The 19,278-nt window shown below is 35.6% G+C and overlaps 1 protein-coding gene across 2 annotated transcripts; it reads left to right on the top strand.

The window, feature by feature from the left end:
* The first annotated feature begins 5,432 nt into the window (after positions 1–5,432).
* Positions 5,433–14,120, top strand: LOC126701601 (putative AC transposase). Of its 2 annotated transcripts, none has more exons than XM_050399813.1 (6): positions 5,433–5,816; positions 5,907–5,981; positions 6,550–6,622; positions 8,403–8,630; positions 9,149–10,023; positions 12,925–14,120. In XM_050399813.1, the coding sequence occupies exons 2-6, from the start codon at positions 5,970–5,972 to the stop codon at positions 13,837–13,839; spliced, it is 2,103 nt and encodes a 700-aa protein (XP_050255770.1). In that variant the 5' UTR covers positions 5,433–5,816; positions 5,907–5,969; the 3' UTR covers positions 13,840–14,120. The 2 variants fall into 2 exon arrangements, with proteins under 2 accessions (XP_050255770.1, XP_050255772.1); XM_050399815.1 differs by having other exon boundaries at positions 6,536–6,622.
* Positions 14,121–19,278: the final 5,158 nt, after the last annotated feature.

Raw genomic sequence — 19,278 nt, 5'->3', positions numbered from 1 at the left:
GACTCAAGCCTATGGGGAAACCGAGTACTCTAAATGAGTCTTGGACAAAACCTAGGACTTGCATGGTCCTCGGACTCAAGCCTATGGGGGAAACCAAGTACCTAAAAGAAAAAGCATAAGTTCTAAACAAAACCCAGGCTGTGCGAAGTCCTCGGACTCAGGCCTTTCGGGAAATCAACTACTCGGATGGAGAAGTTTCTCGGCTTAAATACTGGAAAAGGTTAAGGCCAGTGTGTTAAGAAGATGGCGAAACGACCTGATGATCGTCAGCCTAAGGAAACTGTTCATCAGGAGGGTGACATGTCCTCGGACACCTACTTCTTACGCCTTATCAAGCACTTAGTCCCCATCTCGGCTAATTTTAAGGTAAGTCTCGTTCCTCACCGGTTGGATCGTTATGTCGAATAATAATTTTGTTAAAGTTATTGTGGCGTCTTTTTATTAGCGAGTATTTTGGCCTTAGTTGTCATTGATTCAAATGCTATACTATTGTACCGAGCAGTGCTTGCAAATTTATTAAAACATATAAACAGAACATACGAAATAGAATAACAATAACTTTTATTAATATGAAAAATTATTACAACGTACAAGGAAGGGCTTAAACAAGCCTATACAAAAAATGAACTGCCGAAGCAGTAATGACATCCGTAATACAGATAAGTAAACAGTCAGGTGCCCTTTAAACTCGCCTTCAAAGTCTCTCTAAAATCTCTGCCTCAGTACTGCTCATATCAGGAGAAGAACCTTATATAGAAAAGATGAAGGAGAAGGAAGAAGAATTGGAACACATGGAAGCACTTCAGCAAGCTCTTGTCGCTGAGGAGTGCAAAGGAAAAAGAAGATGGAAGACATGAGCAGGAAGGAGGAGAAGAAGAGGGAAGAAATGAAAAGAAAAGAAAGGAGCAAAAGAGGGAAAAGGGGAATCAAAGAATGGCGCCAGTGAACAAAGAGAGGAAGAAGCAAGGGCGTTTAGTCCCTGCCTCAATCCTAACTCTTAGCACACTGGAGCCATATTAGGTATGCTCATGAGAGAGCGGGTGGAGATGATGATGGAAGTTTTCGACTCAGTCACATCGGGAATGGGATGTGACGAGTCCCTACTTCGGATTTTGGCTAAAAGAATGGGGAGGCAAATCTTGAGTCTCTGCCATCCTTGCCCCGACCGAGCCATCTCAAGTTTTGTTAGGACATGGCGTTTCTGGGAGAGGAAGGGTTTATTCATGGCTGACTACTATAGAGGATGTATTATTTGATAGGGAATAACCAGATGGAAGAAGTGAACTCTGAGAAGGGCCTGAGGGATTCAGATATGAGAAAATCGCCTTTTGTCTTCTCTCTTTATATAGGGAACGAAGAAAAGGATATATACCGCGTTCAGATCCCCAGGGAAATCTATAAAGAAGAACGCGCCGTTTCGTTCTCCCACGCCATGAGTAACCGTTAGATCTGGGAAGTCTCGTAAATGGGAAGATATTAAAGGCACGCTTCAGATAACCAAACGGCATAATGGCAACGTGCGCAAATTGAGGGAAACGTCTTGTAGACCGGCGCATTCCTCGGGGAGGTGAAGAGTCGCCAACGTTGATCAAGGGCTGAATCGAATGAACCGCAATAAAGGCTTGATATTACCAAAACCCACCTTTCCAACCAAGACGTTGGACAGCAGGGTTTTGAGGGGCTAATGTGGGACACAATAGTTTGTGGGCTCGGCCCGCTCGCTTATGGGGAGTCCACAGGCCCCAAACTGAAGGAGGCCAGGGCCCAAGCTCAAAAATAGTAAGCCCAAAGTGGCTCGAAGATACAGCCGAGGACAGCTTAGTCCTCGGCAGACCCAAAATCCCATTGACGAAAGTGGAATACAAGCAAACTTAAAAGATCAGAAAATATCTCGGGGAAATAGTCCTTAATACCCTTCATTGACATGACATAGCACCTAACAGAACCTGATTTTTAGGCTTTATTAACCATCCCCAACAATTCTGGGATTAGATTGACGGGACAAATATCAGTCCTGGAAAAAATTGACCCTACACGTGGACGAGGGACAGCGAACGTAGGCTAGTATAAAAGAGAGATAAACTAATCAGATTGGGGGGATTCCCATCTCACTTCCTGGGGAAAAACTCCAAGGATGAGAATGACCGGACAATATAAGTACTCCACCAAAAAAAACCCACCTCCGGGTAAACGGAGAAAGGCATTAGTGCTGCTCGGACATGATCCGAGGAGTCCAATCCTTCGAGATACAAAGTTGTAGGGCTTGGATATCCTGACCGTAGTCCTTTCTTACCTGAGTTCCCTAAAATCCAGTTTGGACCAACGCCCTGTGACCAAACGCTAGCCTTTTAAGCCCATTCTCTACAAATTTTATTGTGAGGGATCCTTCGCGTGCGAGCCCAACGTTCTTGTTGGGCCGTTTGAGAAACGTGTCCCTACAGATAATAATAACAAAGTGTGGTCTTATTTTGTAGGCAATCTTTTACGTGGAAGTTAAATTTTTTTTTTCTTCATTTAGACTCTAAATCATGATAAAATAATAAGGTTTTTTTTTTTCCTAAACTCTAAGTTAGCATTCAACTAAATTAAAAAAAAAAAAAAAAAAATCAATTTGAGTTTCAAAAAACTAATTTGAGTTCAAATAGAACTCATATATGAAAATGTGACTATAACCACGTGCATTAATGATTCACAAAATAGAACTCAAAATTTTAAAGTATTAATGATTCACAACAAGCAAAATAAGTTCCAGATCCACAAACAATGCTACAAATATCAAATTGAGTTTTAAAAAACCAATTTGAGTTCAAAATTCAAATACAACTCATATATGAAAACGGAATATAAAAAAACCACATGCATGTGATGAGATCTTGTATTTGAAAACGTGGAAAAATAAGTTCACAAAATAGAACTCAAAATTTGAAAGCATTAATGATTCGTAGCAAGCAAAATAAGTTTCAGATAAGTTCCAGATCCACAAACAATGCTACAAATAAACTGTGAGGTTCTAAGGATGGGAAAGTTTTGGTAAAATCCCAAGCGGCATGACTTTTAGTCCACCCACGTTCAGTCAGAGGTGTCTGAAGTTGACCATCACTTTTTTTTTTTATAAGTAACAAAGCCATCATTTTTGGAGATAAAACAATCCTTTTTTTTTTTTTTTAATACAAATTATGCAACAATTATCCCAGAATTTTAGATTGAGAACCTTATATATATATATATATATATATATGATTTTATTCCCAAAATCTACCTAATAAATTTAATTTTCTCATTGGTAAACCAACACATGGAGAAGAAAATTAACACATTATCTAAGAAACGCAAGAATATAATAAACATGGTTATTAAAAAAAAGGAATATAAGAGAATGTGAGACACACTGTGAGAATTTTTTATTTTTATTTTTATTTTTAAAGATAAGATAATGATATGAAAAAGATGATGATAACAAAGTAAGGAAACCAAATATAAACACAGGAAAACAAATACTGAATGACAACTCATAAAAGCAAACGTAATACAGAGAACCCAACTTGCATGAGGCATTCTAAATAGAGATCATGAAAGATACTTACATTTTTGTCGTTGACTACACTTCAAGTCTAAAGTCCAAACAGTCTGTTGGAGTTGGAGGACAAAGCACATGAAAATCTTGAAGATCAACACCCCAGTGCACATTCCTTAAAGTTTAGATATGAAAATCTTGAAGATAGACACCACAGTGCATGTTCCTTGAAGAAATATGTGAAAGAAATTAAGGCCCCGTTTGGTTGGGGTGAAAACATGGAGGATGAAAAAAAAAAAGGAGAGGAAAATTAGGGTGGAAAATGGAATTTTCTCTTATTTGTTTCAGAGAGAAAAGAAGAGAGAAAGAAAATGGTGCGAAAAATAATCCCTCCGGGCCCACATAATTTTGTCCTCCCAATTTAGGAGGAAAACTAAGGAGAAAAGATGATGTGAGTAATAAATTACACAAATATCCTTACCTTTATTGCACTCACCTACCCCTCTCACTTTCCCACTACCTGTGACCTGATTAACCTTTTGCCTCTTCATCCTTATCTCTTTTTTAGCATCTTCATAGCACAACAATGTGAACTCCAGGTTCTCTTCTCTCTCTCTCTCTCTCTATTTTTTTTTTTTTTTGCCTTGTCCTTGTTATATTCCTCATTTTATTGTTTCTTGTCCTCATTATATTCCTCATTAATCTATTGTTTCTTGTTGATTTTTTTGTTTAGTATGACATTCAAAATTTTTTTTTGTCATCATTCGTTTATCTACCTTGTCCTCATTAGTTTTCTTTTGTTGCCCATAAATTTTAAATTATATATAATAATAAAGAAAAGTAATATAAATGTATATGTATGTGTTAATTTTTATATTATTTAATGGGTGTAAATATATCTATTTATTATATATTATATAACAAGGACATAATAGTCAATTTATATAAATTACATTTCCCATCCTCCCCTTTTTCTCTCCAATCAAACAAAAATTTTTTCCATCCTCCTACTTTTCCACCTCTCCAACCAAACACACATAAAGAAAAACCAAATCTTTTCTATCCTCCCACTTTTCCACTCCTCCAACCAAACGGACCTTAAAGGCGAGGTCGAAATATAAGGGCTATATTACACAAATATTTGATTTTTTTTTTTTCTAGAATATAAGAAGTTGTTCATGAACTAGAAAACCAAAATAGAAAAGACCAAAGTACATTGACATACACATACCATTGAGTGGGAGCAAATTTGAGCAAAGCAAATAGAAAAAAATGATGATAATGGTGAAAGAAGATTAACACAGAATTAAGAGAATTGAAGAATTGAAAAAGAAGCAATTTGAGTTCGAAAACCAACATAAGTATATTAGGAGTGTAGTTCTATTTTGTAGATAGTGTTTTACGTGGAAATTAAAGAAGCATTTTTACTAAGTTTTGCTCCTACTTAAACATAGGCTGTAAGGGTATTTTGGAACAAAAAAAAATCCTGTCTAAATAAAGGAAACCCCTTAAATAGTAGTCTATTATAGATGCATTTCGAAAAAAAAAATGGCCACTTTTATTAGAAGGGAAAAGTAAAAAAAAAAAATAATAATAATAATGGGAGAGGGGTTGCAGTAAATAGTAAATGAAGAATATTTAGTGAAAAGGAAAAAAAAAAGAGTAAAATAGTGAGTAAATCGGGAAATGAACGTTTAATTTGAAATTGGGTCGAGACATGGAGCGAGGCTGATGGATTTTAGAGCCAACAGAACCAAAGCTAGCTGGGCCTGGGGCTCAACAAAAAACACAACCATATTAAAAAAAAACCATAGCTGGCTCGGTTCCTTTGTCCAACACTCACTCAAGTCTAAGTCATAAGTCATAAGTCCTGAGTCATGAGTTGATTAAAAAACGGTGGCGTTAAGACTAAACCAAGAAGCGTGCGTTTGGTTGAGTCATGATGAGTGAGCCGTCTGAGAAAAACAAAACAAGAAAAAAGGGAAACAAAAAACAGATCTGAAGCTTGTTGGGTCTTTTTGTCGCGGCTGAGTCTGTGAGAGGCTGAGAGGCTCTGCACAGTCAAAAGACTCAAAGCTGATCTACTTTTCTCTCTCTCTCTCAAAAATTTCTCTCTCTCTCTCGGCTAAGATAATTAGATCCGGCTTTGATCTACTAGCGCCGCTGATCCTTCTTTTCCCAGCTCTCATCTCCCTCCATTTCTTCTCTCTCTTTCTTTCTTTCTCAGTTTTCTTTGCCCACTTTGTTATGCTCAGTCTCCTACCACCCAACTCCACCACACACCTCACTTCACCACTTCACGGTCAGTGACCCTCGGTCACCGGATTTTTTTTTTTTTTTTTTTTTTTTTTTTTAATTTCTAAACTTTGATATATATATTTTTTCTTTTCAGATTGTGTTTATTAGCAGTGAGGACTTGAATTGAGGAAGACCTTTGGTGGGGTTTCCAATTCGAATGAATTTTGGGGTAAGAGCCTATAAGCGGCTGCTTTTCTTTTTTTTTTTTTTTTTTTTTTTTTTGCTTCCATGATAATAATATATATCATAGTTTGTTTGAGCTAAGTGATTGCTTAGATTATTTGAGCATTTCTTAGTTCTTGATAGTTCCTACTAACTCTGATTGTGAAGCTCGCTATTTTCAGTTTCTAATGGCTTCAGTCACTTAAATATGTGTATGGAAATTGGATAAATATAAATAACGTTCTATAGTTTTATTTATGTCACATGCCTTTGTTTTTTTCCCTTTCTTTTGTCTTTCATTTTGTAAATTACACAATTGTAATCAAGTTCCCAAGATTTGTTATACAATTTGATTTTGTGGGGAGCATAATCAATTCATTTTTGTAATTTTGATTTTGTGGGGAGCATGATCAATTAATTTTTGTAATATATATATATATATATATATAGGGATTCATGTTTTGAGGAATATTTACAATCACAGTTCTAAAGATTTGATCTTTAACCTTTTTTTCCTGAAGATTGAAGATTTGATTTTGATTTTTTTTTTCTCACAATTAGTGTTGGACTTCTAGACAGGAACAGTGAGTGGGAAGGCAGGGAATCAAATGGACTGGTCTGTAACAAATGCATTTAAATCTTTCAAAGGTACTGGAATTAATATATCCTGCTAATGATTTTGCTATTTCATGAACAAATTATATGGATTCGCAGGTTAAGGTTGTGTGATGAATTTGCCTTTGTTCTTTATACTACCATTGTTTGTTGACAATGAAGATTAGATGCTAGCAATGCAGACAACGTTGTCTTGCATAATATTTATGTGTAATTTATACTACATAGAAGCTAATTTCATGTATGACAATATAAGAAATACTTGCCATACATATTGAGATACTTAAAGCAAGGTAGAGGCTGATATGGATCAAAATTCTTACATTTTAATCAATTTAGTCAAAGGCAAGCCTGGCAAGGCAAGGCACCACTAAGGCGCCTTTAAAGCCTTGAAGCGAGGCGCCTTTAGTGAGGTTCTCTCGCCTTTAGAGCCTAGGCAAGTTCCTTAAACAGGCTTTAAGGCGCTCACGTGAGAGCCTCAATGAAATTTAGAAAAGAAAGGGCAATTTTGTAATTTGGCAAAACTAGATGGATATATACTAAATTCACATTAGTGGGTCTCTTTCTCATACTTTCTTCACTCTCACCTCTCTTTGTTTTTGCATCAATTTAGGAAATTTTTTTTTTGATAGATTTTAATTTCAATCATATCAATCTTTGGCTTTAATAGTTTTTCTCTTTTTGTATTTTGAAAACTTTTGTATGAGATTGTTGTGTCTGTTCTTAGATTAATTAGTAAAGCCTTCTACCAGTTTGAAAAATTCAATCCATGCTTAATAATCATTATATACATATAATTTGATTTTATTATATGTATAATAACTATAGTTAGAGTATGGAGCCTGCCTTCACTTGGGCTAGTGCCTTTTTATTGCCTCATGCCTTAGGCGATACAAGGACTTGGTGTCTTAAGGTCACCTTTCTCCTGTGACTACACTGATCTTAACATGGATGTTTTCCTTTACCTTTACTATTAAAAAAGCAAGGAATGAATGGATTGGTTAATGTGCCTTCATATAGGATAATGTTTAGTTTCTGCTAAAGATTTTTCATCCAAAACCAAGGTTCATGTACTTCTTTCATTTGGTAATGAATAAGCAATTTAACAAAAATTCAAGGCTTTCCTTTTCAATTTCCATTGTTAAGCTTGAGGAGTAAAAGTATTTATTTATACCAAAATAAAAGGATTTATGCAGTGTACATTTAGGAGTTGGAAATGTGTAGTAGGGTTTCGTAGGAATGTTTCTTTCTACAGGTTTAGTAAAAGATATTTGTTTCTTATGAAACAATTTGTGATTGATATATGAGGATTAGGGTAGATGAAGGTAGGCTTCTTTTGTTCAAAGAAAAAAAAAAACTCCAATTCTTCATAAGACTTGCATAGAGGAAGTTGTGGGGAGCAAACATTCAGATTAGGCTGTTTTCTTTGACAAGGGAAAATATCTTATTACCACACTTGGTCTGTAGTTAAAGCATATCTCATTCTTGATCAGAAATGTATATGAACAAGTCTATGATTATTGCTGGCTTTTTGAGCTTCTTAGTTCCTAACATGTATATGTGTCAGTTTGTTTGAAGTGGTGTTTCTTTTATGGTTCTACTGATCTCCAGACATTCTGATAGGAGAAGATTCCCCCTTTTTTTTTTTTTTTTAATGATCATTTACTGCAAATGAAATTCTAATCCTTATTGAGCAGTAGATTTGCCATTTATTTTGTTTGTAATGTGGATATTGGGCTTTTGAACTTTGGACTTCCAATAATGAATAACCTATGAATCTATGATTGTTTTTATTTGTTGGTTCTTGATGTAGATATGGAACCCAAATCTGTGATGGATATGGCACTGCTTCCAAACATTGATCCAATAGATATTGGATTGAGTTCTTCAGAAAAGGGAAATGCAAATGCTGTTACTACAGCTAAACCAAGAAAGAAGACAATGACATCAGTTTATCTCAAGTTTTTTGAGACAGCTCCTGATGGAAAAAGTCGGAGGTGCAAATTTTGTGGACAGAGCTATTCTATTGCGACTGCCACTGGTAATTTTTTGTGCACCTGCTTTCTTGTTGTTTTTGTTCTTGATAATATTAATGTTATTTTGATACCTTTTCTCTCTTATCCCTTGCAATTTGTCTAAGAGATTCAAGGGTTACAATGAACAAAATCCAAATATTTTTATAAGCAATCTACGAAACTATTACAATGTGCTTCGTAAGAAGCTCAGCTCTTCTTGTATGAGTGGCTATTAGTTGCACTCACTCTCAACTTGTTAACCGGACTTGCATCTTCCTCTTTCTTGTTTGTTTATCTCTAAGCTAATTAACTTTGACCAGTCATGAGCTTATAAAGAAGTATTTAATAATGGGAAATGGAAATTCCCCCTTCCCCGAACTTTATATAAGCAAGCCTGCCAAAAGCAAACCCCCTCCCCACCTTCACCAAAACCAAAAGGGGTGTTATCCAATTTATATTTCTTATATCTGTCTCCGGATTTGAGCCTATCATGTTGTAGTCAAATTTTGTATCTATCTCATTAATTTTTCCTTTATTGGTGAAGGAAATTTGGGAAGGCACCTGGGTAATCGGCATCCAGGATATGACAAGTCAGGGGATGCTGTCAGCAATTCAGCACCACAGCCCACCACCACTGTAATCAAGAAATCTCAACCTCAAGCAAAAGTGTCCAATGTGGATTATGATCATCTAAATTGGTTGCTCATTAAGTGGCTCATTGTAGCTTCTCTCCCTCCTTCAACCTTGGAAGAAAAGTGGTTAGTAAATTCTTATAAGTTTCTGAACCCATCAATACAAATCTGGCCAGGTGAGAGGTATAAAGCAGTATTTCGTGAAGTTTTCAGAAGCATGCAGGAAGATGTAAGAGCATCTTTGGACCAGGTTTCCTCTAAGGTCTCCATTGCACTTGACTTCTGGACTTCCTACGAACAGATTTATTATATGAGTGTCACATGTCAGTGGATTGATGAGAACTGGTCTTTCCAAAAAGTGCTGCTTGATATCTGTCACATACCTCAACCTTGTGGGGGTGCCGAGATTTATCACTCCCTGGTGAAGGTTCTTAAGATGTACAATATTGAGAATAGAGTCCTCTCCTGCACCCACGATAACAGTCAAACTGCTGTGCATGCCTGCCACACTTTGAAAGAGGACCTTGATGGTCAGAAAGTGGGTCCCTTTTGTTACATTCCCTGTGCTGCTCGTACTTTGAACTTGATCATAGATGACGGATTGAGAACCACAAAACCAGTAATCTCTAAGATCCGGGAGTTTTTACTTGAGTTAAATGCATCCGGAGAGATGACTGAAGATTTTATTCAATTAACTACAGCCTATCAAGAAGGTAGTTGGAAATTTCCACTAGATGCTTCAGCAAGGTGGAGTGGCAATTACCAGATGCTAGATATTGTGCGCAAGGTACTTGCTTGTCTTGTCTAACTCTCCCACTTTATGATAGAGAAATTCACAAATGAAAAGTCTATTTGAACTTTTAGCCAAATAGTTATGTTTTTAATTGAATTAATTATAAATTACAATTAAATGTGAGAAAAAAAATCCAGATACGATTGATTTTTATTTTTTTTTATTTCCTTCTTAGAGAAAAAGTGAAGAAATTATTAACCTTTTAGAAGAATGTTTTGATTTAAGGAATGAAGCTTTGTCAGCACAACTTGGAGTCTTGGAAGAAACTAGCCAAAAGTCTGAAATCAGGCTATTAAAAGCATCCTCAATGAACTAGCCAAAATTTTAGCTAAAAAGCACCTTTCTATTTTAGCTTTCCACCTTTTCAAATACCCTGTCCAACAAAATCTTTGTTCTTTCTCTACTCCATTTAAATCTTCACCTTTACTATTATATTATTCCTTTTCTCATTTCAGCTGTCCCCTCCCCCTTTTCATCTCTTTCTCCTCCCTTCACCTCACAAACCCCTCTCTCATCTCTCACTCTTGGGGAGCACACAATATATGTGGGTTTTTCTTGGCTTTTGAGTGATTTCTTTTATTCTTTTTCCATTTCTGGAAGGCAGCCTGATGGGAGTTTTAATCTAGTGAGGGTGGTTTGAGTGATTGGGTTCTGTGAGTGATGGTGGAGAGCATCTGGGTTGCTGGTTTGGGAAGATCTGAGAGGTGTGGGAGAGCTTTTGGGTGGGGGGATTGTTGCATGGGTGTTGTTTAGGCCACCATGTGTGCCTCCCAGTTATTGTTTGACCACTTTGTGGTTGTTGGAATTTTGCTGTATTTTGAGTTGTTGGATGACCATGTGTGTGTATTTGTGTGTGAGAGAGAGAGAGAGAGAGAGAGATCAGAGATGTTGGATTATTAAAAAAAGAAAGAGAAGTTGTTCAGCTAGTGTCTTGCCTAGTGTGATGAGTTACTGTTTAGATAGTTGTTGGGGGTTAGATAGCCATGGAGCCAAGTAATGATCCTGTTGAGGATGCTTTAAATAGTTCTATTTGGATTTGGGATTTTTTTTTTTTTTTTTTTTTGGTGTTAAGTAGTTCTATTGGGAGAACAACCAGTTGCTGTGTTATGAAAACATTATTTACTATTCCTACATATGTGTCTAATAAATTGAAAAGGTCGCAGTGGAATTTTTTGTTGGAAGGATTGGAGGATGAATTCGAATTACATCTGGCAGAGTGTAATACTGTTTGTTCAATAATATATTGGGTTTGGGTGACCATATTGGGCGCATTTAATGAAGCTTTGTTGGGTAAACGGTTATGAAGATATCCGGTGGAAGGAAATCATTAATGGAGATGGGTTGTCGGACCAAATAATGGATAAGATTAGGGTTAATGGACAACTAGGGTTGTAAGAAGAACATATAGTTGTAGTCTTCAGAAGCATCCGTTCAGGTTGGGAGAGATTTACAGGCTATATGAAGCAGGGATATGATCTTGGAATATTTGCTTTTGTATGAGCTATCAATGACTGGGAATTGGAGCTCCTTGAGGTTTTTTAAATTTCATGCATGGTGTAGTACCAAGATCAATACAGTAGATTATATATCTCCTAAAAGTTGTTTCAATATGTGGAATTATTGTTGATACTTTGTATGCTAATATCCCAAGAGGAGAGGGTATTGACCATTTAAGCTGGAGGTTGATCAGTAATAGTCAACTTGATGTTGTTCTTATTATGAGGTTTTAAGACGTTTCACGTTAAAGAGTTGTGTAGTATAGCTCCTACAATGATTCCATTTTTTGTATGGACAATTATGTGGGGTAAAATTTTGACATGTGCCAATCTTATGAAGAGAGGAGATTATATTGGTGGATTGATATTGCATGTATTACATGTAAAGGTGAGAATATGGAGCATTTGGATGTGGCTCAGGAGCTGTGGTCTGTACTTATTTCTATGTTTGGGGCACATTGAGTGATGTGTAAGGCTGTTATGTAGCTCTTCTTTGGATGGTGGAATTGGTTTGGAAAATGTGGCAGCTATTTGGTGTGGAATATGGCCCTCTAATGTCTGATGTGGATACTTTGAAGGGGGAGGAATAATTGCACTTTTAATGGTGCAGAGGTTTCAAATAATGAGCTGAAATCTTTGTCTATAAGATCTTTGTTTGAGTGGTCTTGTTGCATGGGGGTTAGTTATGTGCATTCACTTGTATACTAGAATTCTTTTCTCTCTCTAGAAAAGTTTCGTGTATGCATGATTTGTTCATAAAATATCTATCTTTATCAGTAAAAGTATTATTTATCAATTTTTTTTTAAAAAAAAAGTACTTTAACCACTGCCTTGAAGCTAATGGATAAACAATTTTTGCATATATTGTATAAGTGAACACTCACTGCTTTTGAAACATACAGATGCATGACAAGGGTAAAATTCCCCTCTTTATATATTAATTTATTTGTCTAATGATGCTATTACTACCAAATTTAATTACGTAATATAATTTCCTGATATAATCACTAACAAGACAGCTCTCCAATTCTCTGAATGGTTGCTGAAAAATATAGACAGTGTACTTTAGTACCTCAGCTGTTGGGGATGTAGCTCAAATGTTAGAGCACTAGAGCACTTGCTATGCATGCAAGAGGTACAGGATTTGATACCCTGCATCTCCAATATGCCTGATAAATGGTATTTGTATACTAAAAAAAAGTACCTCAGCTGTTGAAGTATGCCTTACATGCTAGTGGTTGTAGTTCTATCTTATAGGTGTCATTGGATGTGTAATTTTTGACATAGTTACTATTGATGATAATTGCATAAAATAGCCTGTAGCCTCTATTGTGTTTGTGTGTGTCACTTATGCATTGATGTAGTGGCTATTGATGGAGTAGAATTTTACATGACACAGGCTAGTAAGTCTATAGATGCTGTTATCAGGAAGAATGAGGATAAACTAGGCAATAGGATGCTGCTGAACTCCACAGAGAAGAATGCAGTCAATATCGTGCATCAATATTTAGAACCGTTTTACAAAACCACAACTAACATATGCACAAGCAAGGTTCCCACAATTGGACTGGTTCTCTTCTTTATGGATCACATCTCTGAGACGATTGCTGTCTGCAGAGACTCCCGTCTCAGCCCAGACTGGCTAAAGAATGCGGCCGAAGACATGGCCATAAAGGCTAGAACTTACAATAACCAGGTTTGCAACATATTCACATACATGACGGCAATTCTTGATCCTCGAATCAAAGGAGAGCTAATTTCTGAGAGTCTCAGCTCAGAAAACTATCTCGAGGAAGCAAGAACGCATTTCATGAGATATTACTCTACCAGCCATTTTCCATCCATGACTAGTGGATACAGTGCTCAAGAGATTGAAGATGGAGGGAGCGTCTCTTTTGCAGAGGAAATTGCTCGGAAGAAACGAAGAGCAAGCTTGAGCACTGCCACTGATGAACTCACTCAGTATCTGTCTGAGCCTCCAGCTCCAATACCAACAGATGTTCTGGAGTGGTGGAAGGTCAATAGTACACGTTACCCCCGACTTTCTGTGATGGCTCGAGATTTCTTGGCTGTGCAGGCGACTTCAGTAGCACCTGAAGAATTGTTTTGCAGCAAAGCTGATGAGATAGATAAGCAAAGATTGTGTATGCCACATGATAGCACACAAGCTCTCCTTTGTATCAGGTCATGGACTCAGGGTGGGATCAAGTTAAAGTTCAGGTCGACTGAGATAGACTATGAGAGGTTGATGGAATTGGCAACTTCCGCTGCAGCAGATAATAGTACTGCTGGTTCTGACAAGAAACAAAAATGATGACAGAGACATAGCGTTGCCTATTGATATTGACTATTTATTTCAACAGATTTCTTAGTCATATCTTGAGATGACGACTTGTATATTACCTTTCCCACTTAGAAAAGGGAAACGGGTGTGCAATTCACCTTTTTTTTTTTTTTTTTTTTGGTTGTATGTATTAGGTGGACATCATTTGTTGTACAGTTGAACTGAAAAATGCTAACAAGAGAAGGAAACAGACGAATAAGTGTATCTGATTATTTGAACATACCAGTAATGTTATGAAGCAGCTTAGCAAATCTTTATGTTGTGGCTGTCATTTTAACCCGGATGCTCAGTGAATCTGTACGTTTTCAAACTACAACAAAAGCAAGAAAATATATGTATTTGAAAGGCTCTACTTGGTAGTTGGTAGAAGGCCCTAACTAATCTGTATGGTGAACAGACAAAGATAAGAAGACCAAAAATTACATTAGTAGAACTGTAGAAGTAATAAAAAAGATTGTCAATTAAGAAAGTAACAAAGAATATGACTTTAGACAGAGTAGAATGGAGAAAATGAATATTTATGACTGACCCTAACTAATATGTCGAGGATCCATACTAGACCTTGAAAATTTGGAACTAAGGTTTTGTTATTATTGTTATAGTTAGTAGAAGAGGAAAGAGTGACAATGGAGAAATAAAGAAGAAAATACAAGGTAGACAATACTTATTCACAGGGAAGAAAATAGAGAATCAATGGTACTTTTTCACAAGTTGAAATTGGGAGGGGGAAGATGTCTTCATTTTTTTTTTTTTTTTTTTTTTTTTTTTTTTGCTAAGGAGATGGAGGAAAGATGTCCTGTGTAGATACTCTAATAATGTGGATTGAATCTTATCAAGTCTTTTTGCACCAGCAAAAAAGAAAAATGTGTCAATGCTAGTGTTCATACGCGATAGACTTTTATCATATATACTTTTCTTATATTTGCCTTATGTGTATTTCCAAAATCCAAGATTGCTAAAATAAGATATCTCATAATCAAAGTTCCTACTTGTAAAATTTTAATCAGAGGGAAGTCTTTTTTTTATTTTTTTTTATTTGAGAATGAAGCAGAGGGAAGTTTATCCAAAGCAGGTTCAAAAAGAGAATATCATAATTATTTGACAATGATAATAAAACGGAAGTCCAAATAGAAGTTACATTTTCAAATCATTCACAGTTTTTTATATTACTATTTAAGGGTCTTTCCTGTTTGGAATTTTCATTTTTTGTTCAAAAATGCTCCTATACCCTTATGTTTAAGTATAGACAAAATTAAAGAATAATCCGGTAAAAATACGACTCTGACTCCTATTAAAACATTACCTAAAAAATAGGGCTACTCTCCTATTGATTTTCAAATTGCTTTATCCACTTATAAATTAGATTCTCAAAATAAAAATGATATATATAAAATAAAATACAGTTTTTTTTTTTTTTTTTGGGATACAAAATAGGACTACTAAGCCCAACGTTTTTTTTTTTTTTCCCTGATCAAGACTTAAACGTTTCTCTTTTTTATTTTTATTTTTATGCATAATATTAATGAGAAAACGTGTAAACCTCAAATTGGAATGAATGAAAAATTATGACACTATAAAAAAATAATAAAAAAAGGTCTCATTGCACGCATGAAGTGCGTGTGATGAGGCTAGTTTTTTATAAGATGATGAAAAAATCTGTTTTAGAATCCAATCGAGATAACTTGCAAAAGGAAACAAAAGCATAGGAAAAATACCGAGTGGTTCATGCGTGCGATGAGGCTAGTTTTTTATAAGATGATGAAAAAATCTGTTTTAGAATCCAATCGAGATAACTTGCAAAAGGAAACAAAAGCATAGGAAAAATACCGAGTGACAAGAAAACAAAGGAATCCAACAAATTCCAAATTCCAAAATGCAAAGTAAATTGTACATTCACTGTTAGAAAATTCAAAATGTTCAAAAAGCCACATAGGAGAACAAAACAAATCAAAGACAAATGATAACATTCAGGACGAAAGAAGTCAGCAAGTACTTGAAGATAATGAAGTCTAAAAGAGAGAGTAACAAAGTTCAATAGTTTTACAAGAAGTGGATTTCATTTTGGAAGAATGCATCGAGTATATTTCTATCTATCTATTATAATAATTCTTCTCAAACTAGACTTCATTTTTATATACTTTTTTACACTGTTCCTAACGTTAACAATAAGTCTAGGAGTACAATTTTTGTCACAACTTACTAAAATGGTCAACTGTAAGTGGTGGATAATTAATTAATTTTAGGGTATGTTTGAAATAAAGGAAGATGGAAAGAGAGGTGAGGTGGTTGAAATATTCCATTATCTAAACATAGGGTTAATAGATCTACCACTTTTTTTTTTTTTTCCAATACTTATAAATTTACAATCAATCATTTCAACAAGTTTTAGTGTTTGTTTGGCTAGCTTATTTTTTGCCAACTTATTTTACTATTCAACACTTTTTAATACTATTCATGGGTCCTACTGTACTATTTCAATTGATATTTACTTTTATCTATAGTACTTTCAGTAAAAAGTTTTCAATTTCAGCAAAATAAGTAGATTTCAAACAGATCCTTAGTAAAAGTTATGTCCCTATACTTATTGTAATGGTAATAGTGAATGGGCAAAATGAAAACACTTAACAACTCACAATCAACCACTTTAGCAAGTTATGGTAAAAATTATGTGATTGTGTCATGCTTATAGTAATAATGATAAACAAAAAAATTATATGCTTCAATACTCCTCTCATTATAAAATAAAGATGTCCTCAAAACTTGATTTGATTGTTTTTAAAAGAAAAGAAAACTTATGTAAAGACCAGTCTGGTTGGGACGTGGGATTTCTTTGAGAAAAATCCAAATTAACTTGGAAGGCAACAATATTTTCCAAATAAACCCGGGAGGTTTTCTTCTTATATAAAAAAAATATTAGAAATCTTATTTCCACTCGCACCTGGGTGTAATGGGAGATAAATGAATGTTTAAAAACGACACATCTAGAGTGTCGAAATTGCCACAAAAAAATTCTCCATATTAAGTCTTAGCTTGAGGAAATAAACTTGAAATTTTAGCTAAGAATTTGGCAATGAGTAATGAAAATTAACTTTAAAATATCTTTTTTGGTCAAATCGTCTTCATATGAAGGTCACTTTCTTTGACAGACTAGGTTTTCCTCCTAAATCATTTGAAAGAATTTCTTCCAACTAATTACATGATGATTCATTTTATTTAAATACGTACATGACTTGATTTATAAAAAAAAAAAAAAAAACTAAAAAAATAAATAAATAAATAAACAAGTTACATGACTCACTAAATAGATCATGTGACTAAAAATATACAAAAGGTTTTATCAATCACCATGTAATGAATTGAAGAACTTTATAGATAATTTTTTCTTGTTTGATGGTCAAATTCTTGGCCATTCCAATGGATACTAGGGCCTGGAGCAATCAATGGAGTGGCAGATCAAGTCATGTCCAGATAGTTCCGGTTGTTGACAAATTTCTAACCTATAGTCGCATTGATTTGTTTTATCTCAAACTTGGTCCATACAAAACTGTTAATTCCTCGTTTTATATACTACCCCCTTATTGAGCATAAGTCCTTAAAGTTTGAGAAGTTTTTACAGTACAAATCACAAGGTTCTGCCAGAGGACTTTTAACTCATGAAACAGACAAAGCACACTCTAAAATGGAGAATAGATGTGCAAGGTTTTTAACCTCTTAGAGGTCAGGCCTCAAAACGATAGCAAGTGCCTTCCACCAAAAACAAGTGGTAGGTTCAAGGCTAGAAATCAACCTCTTCCAAAAAAATAAAGGCAAAGAGAGAGAGAGAGAGAGAGAGAAGAAGAAGAAGAAGAAGAAGAATAGGGGTAAGGATGCTTACTAATTAAGGGTGCTTGCTATCTTATAGGAGATGGGAGTGTCAGTCAACATCTGGTAAGACCCGTGGGTACCATGGTTGCAAGGCTTCATCCCAAGGCCTATATCAAAGCACCCCATCTCATCCCCTCTAATGGTTTCCAAGCTAATCAATCAGAATTCACACAAGTGGAAGTCTGAGTTCGTCCACGAAATCTTTGAACTAGAATCTGCCCAAGCAATTCTATTTATTCATTTACCAACAAGGGCTATACCGGATAAGCTCATATGGACACTTGATCCCAAAGGAAAGTTTTTAGTAAGATCTGCGTACCGAGTCACCACTGACCAAACTCCTAACGGCACAGAAATTCATTGGTCCAAGCTGTGGAACCTTAGAGCTCCAGAGAGGGTGAAGATGTTACTTTGGAGAATCGGCTCCAATTCTCTTCCTACAAAGGATAACCTGAGCAGAAGAAGTGTTTCATCTGATCCCATTTGAGTTGTGTAGACAAGAAAATGAAACAAGTCAACATATATTCTTCAAATGCCCAGTAGCACGAGCAATATGGTACTCAAGTTGTTGGAGCTTCAAATCAGAAGAGCATCAAATCATGAATTGCGAGGACATCATTAAAATCATCCTAACCCCCCCAAAGGCCTATTGCCCAGCAGAAGATCAGTGGCTTATTCCACTTAATATGGCCATCGTAACTAATGAGATTTGGTACCAAAGGAACCAAGTGCTGAACCAATGTGCAGAAATCAACATAGAAGAATCCTTTAAGCGGGTAAGACATTAGTTGAATGAATATTCAGCTTTGTTCACAAAGGAAGATGCCTCTCCCAACTCAGCCCCTCCCCCAGCCAAAAGGGAATTAAGCTCCACCCAATCGTTGGATCAAGTTGAATGTTGATGCAACACTCTCTAATTCATCTTCTGCTTTAGCTGTAGTGGCTAGAGACAGTGTGGGGGACATCATCAAAATCTGGTCCAAAATCCAAACCTTCAGCTCTCCAATTGTAGCCAAGCCTCTGCCATTCTCTGGGCTGCCCAACTCGCAAATGAAGAAGATTGGAACCACATCATCATCGAGGGAGATGCCAAAAACTGTTTTGATCCTCTTTCCTCAGAGAATGTTATCCTTGTCTGGTCTATTATTAACATTATTAGCAGTATTTTAAGCTTAAGTCTAGTTTCTTAGGTTGTTTGTTTAGATGGGTTAAAAGGGATTGTAATATGGCTGCTCATGCAGTTGTAAAGTTTTCCCTTGACAACAAAAAATCTTTTTGCTTCAATAAATACAATCTACCAGGAGCTCTCGCCTCCACCTGTAGGTAGATTGTCTTAGTTGTACTTTGTTTTATTTCTATGAACATTGCAATTTATCCCAAAAAAAAAAAAAAAAAAACTCTCCTAATAAGCATCATAAAAGTGGTAGCTTCGTGCATTCATGAAGAACTTTTGGCGACTTGCCAAACAGATTAAATTATAGTTTTCTTTCGCTCAATGATAAAATAATGAAAAATGATATGTCTACAACTTTTTTACAACAAATT

This window comes from Quercus robur, chromosome 10, assembly GCF_932294415.1.
Source record: "Quercus robur chromosome 10, dhQueRobu3.1, whole genome shotgun sequence".
In the NCBI taxonomy this organism is placed as follows: Eukaryota; Viridiplantae; Streptophyta; class Magnoliopsida; order Fagales; family Fagaceae; genus Quercus; species Quercus robur.
This window is presented reverse-complemented; position numbering and strand designations above follow the sequence as displayed.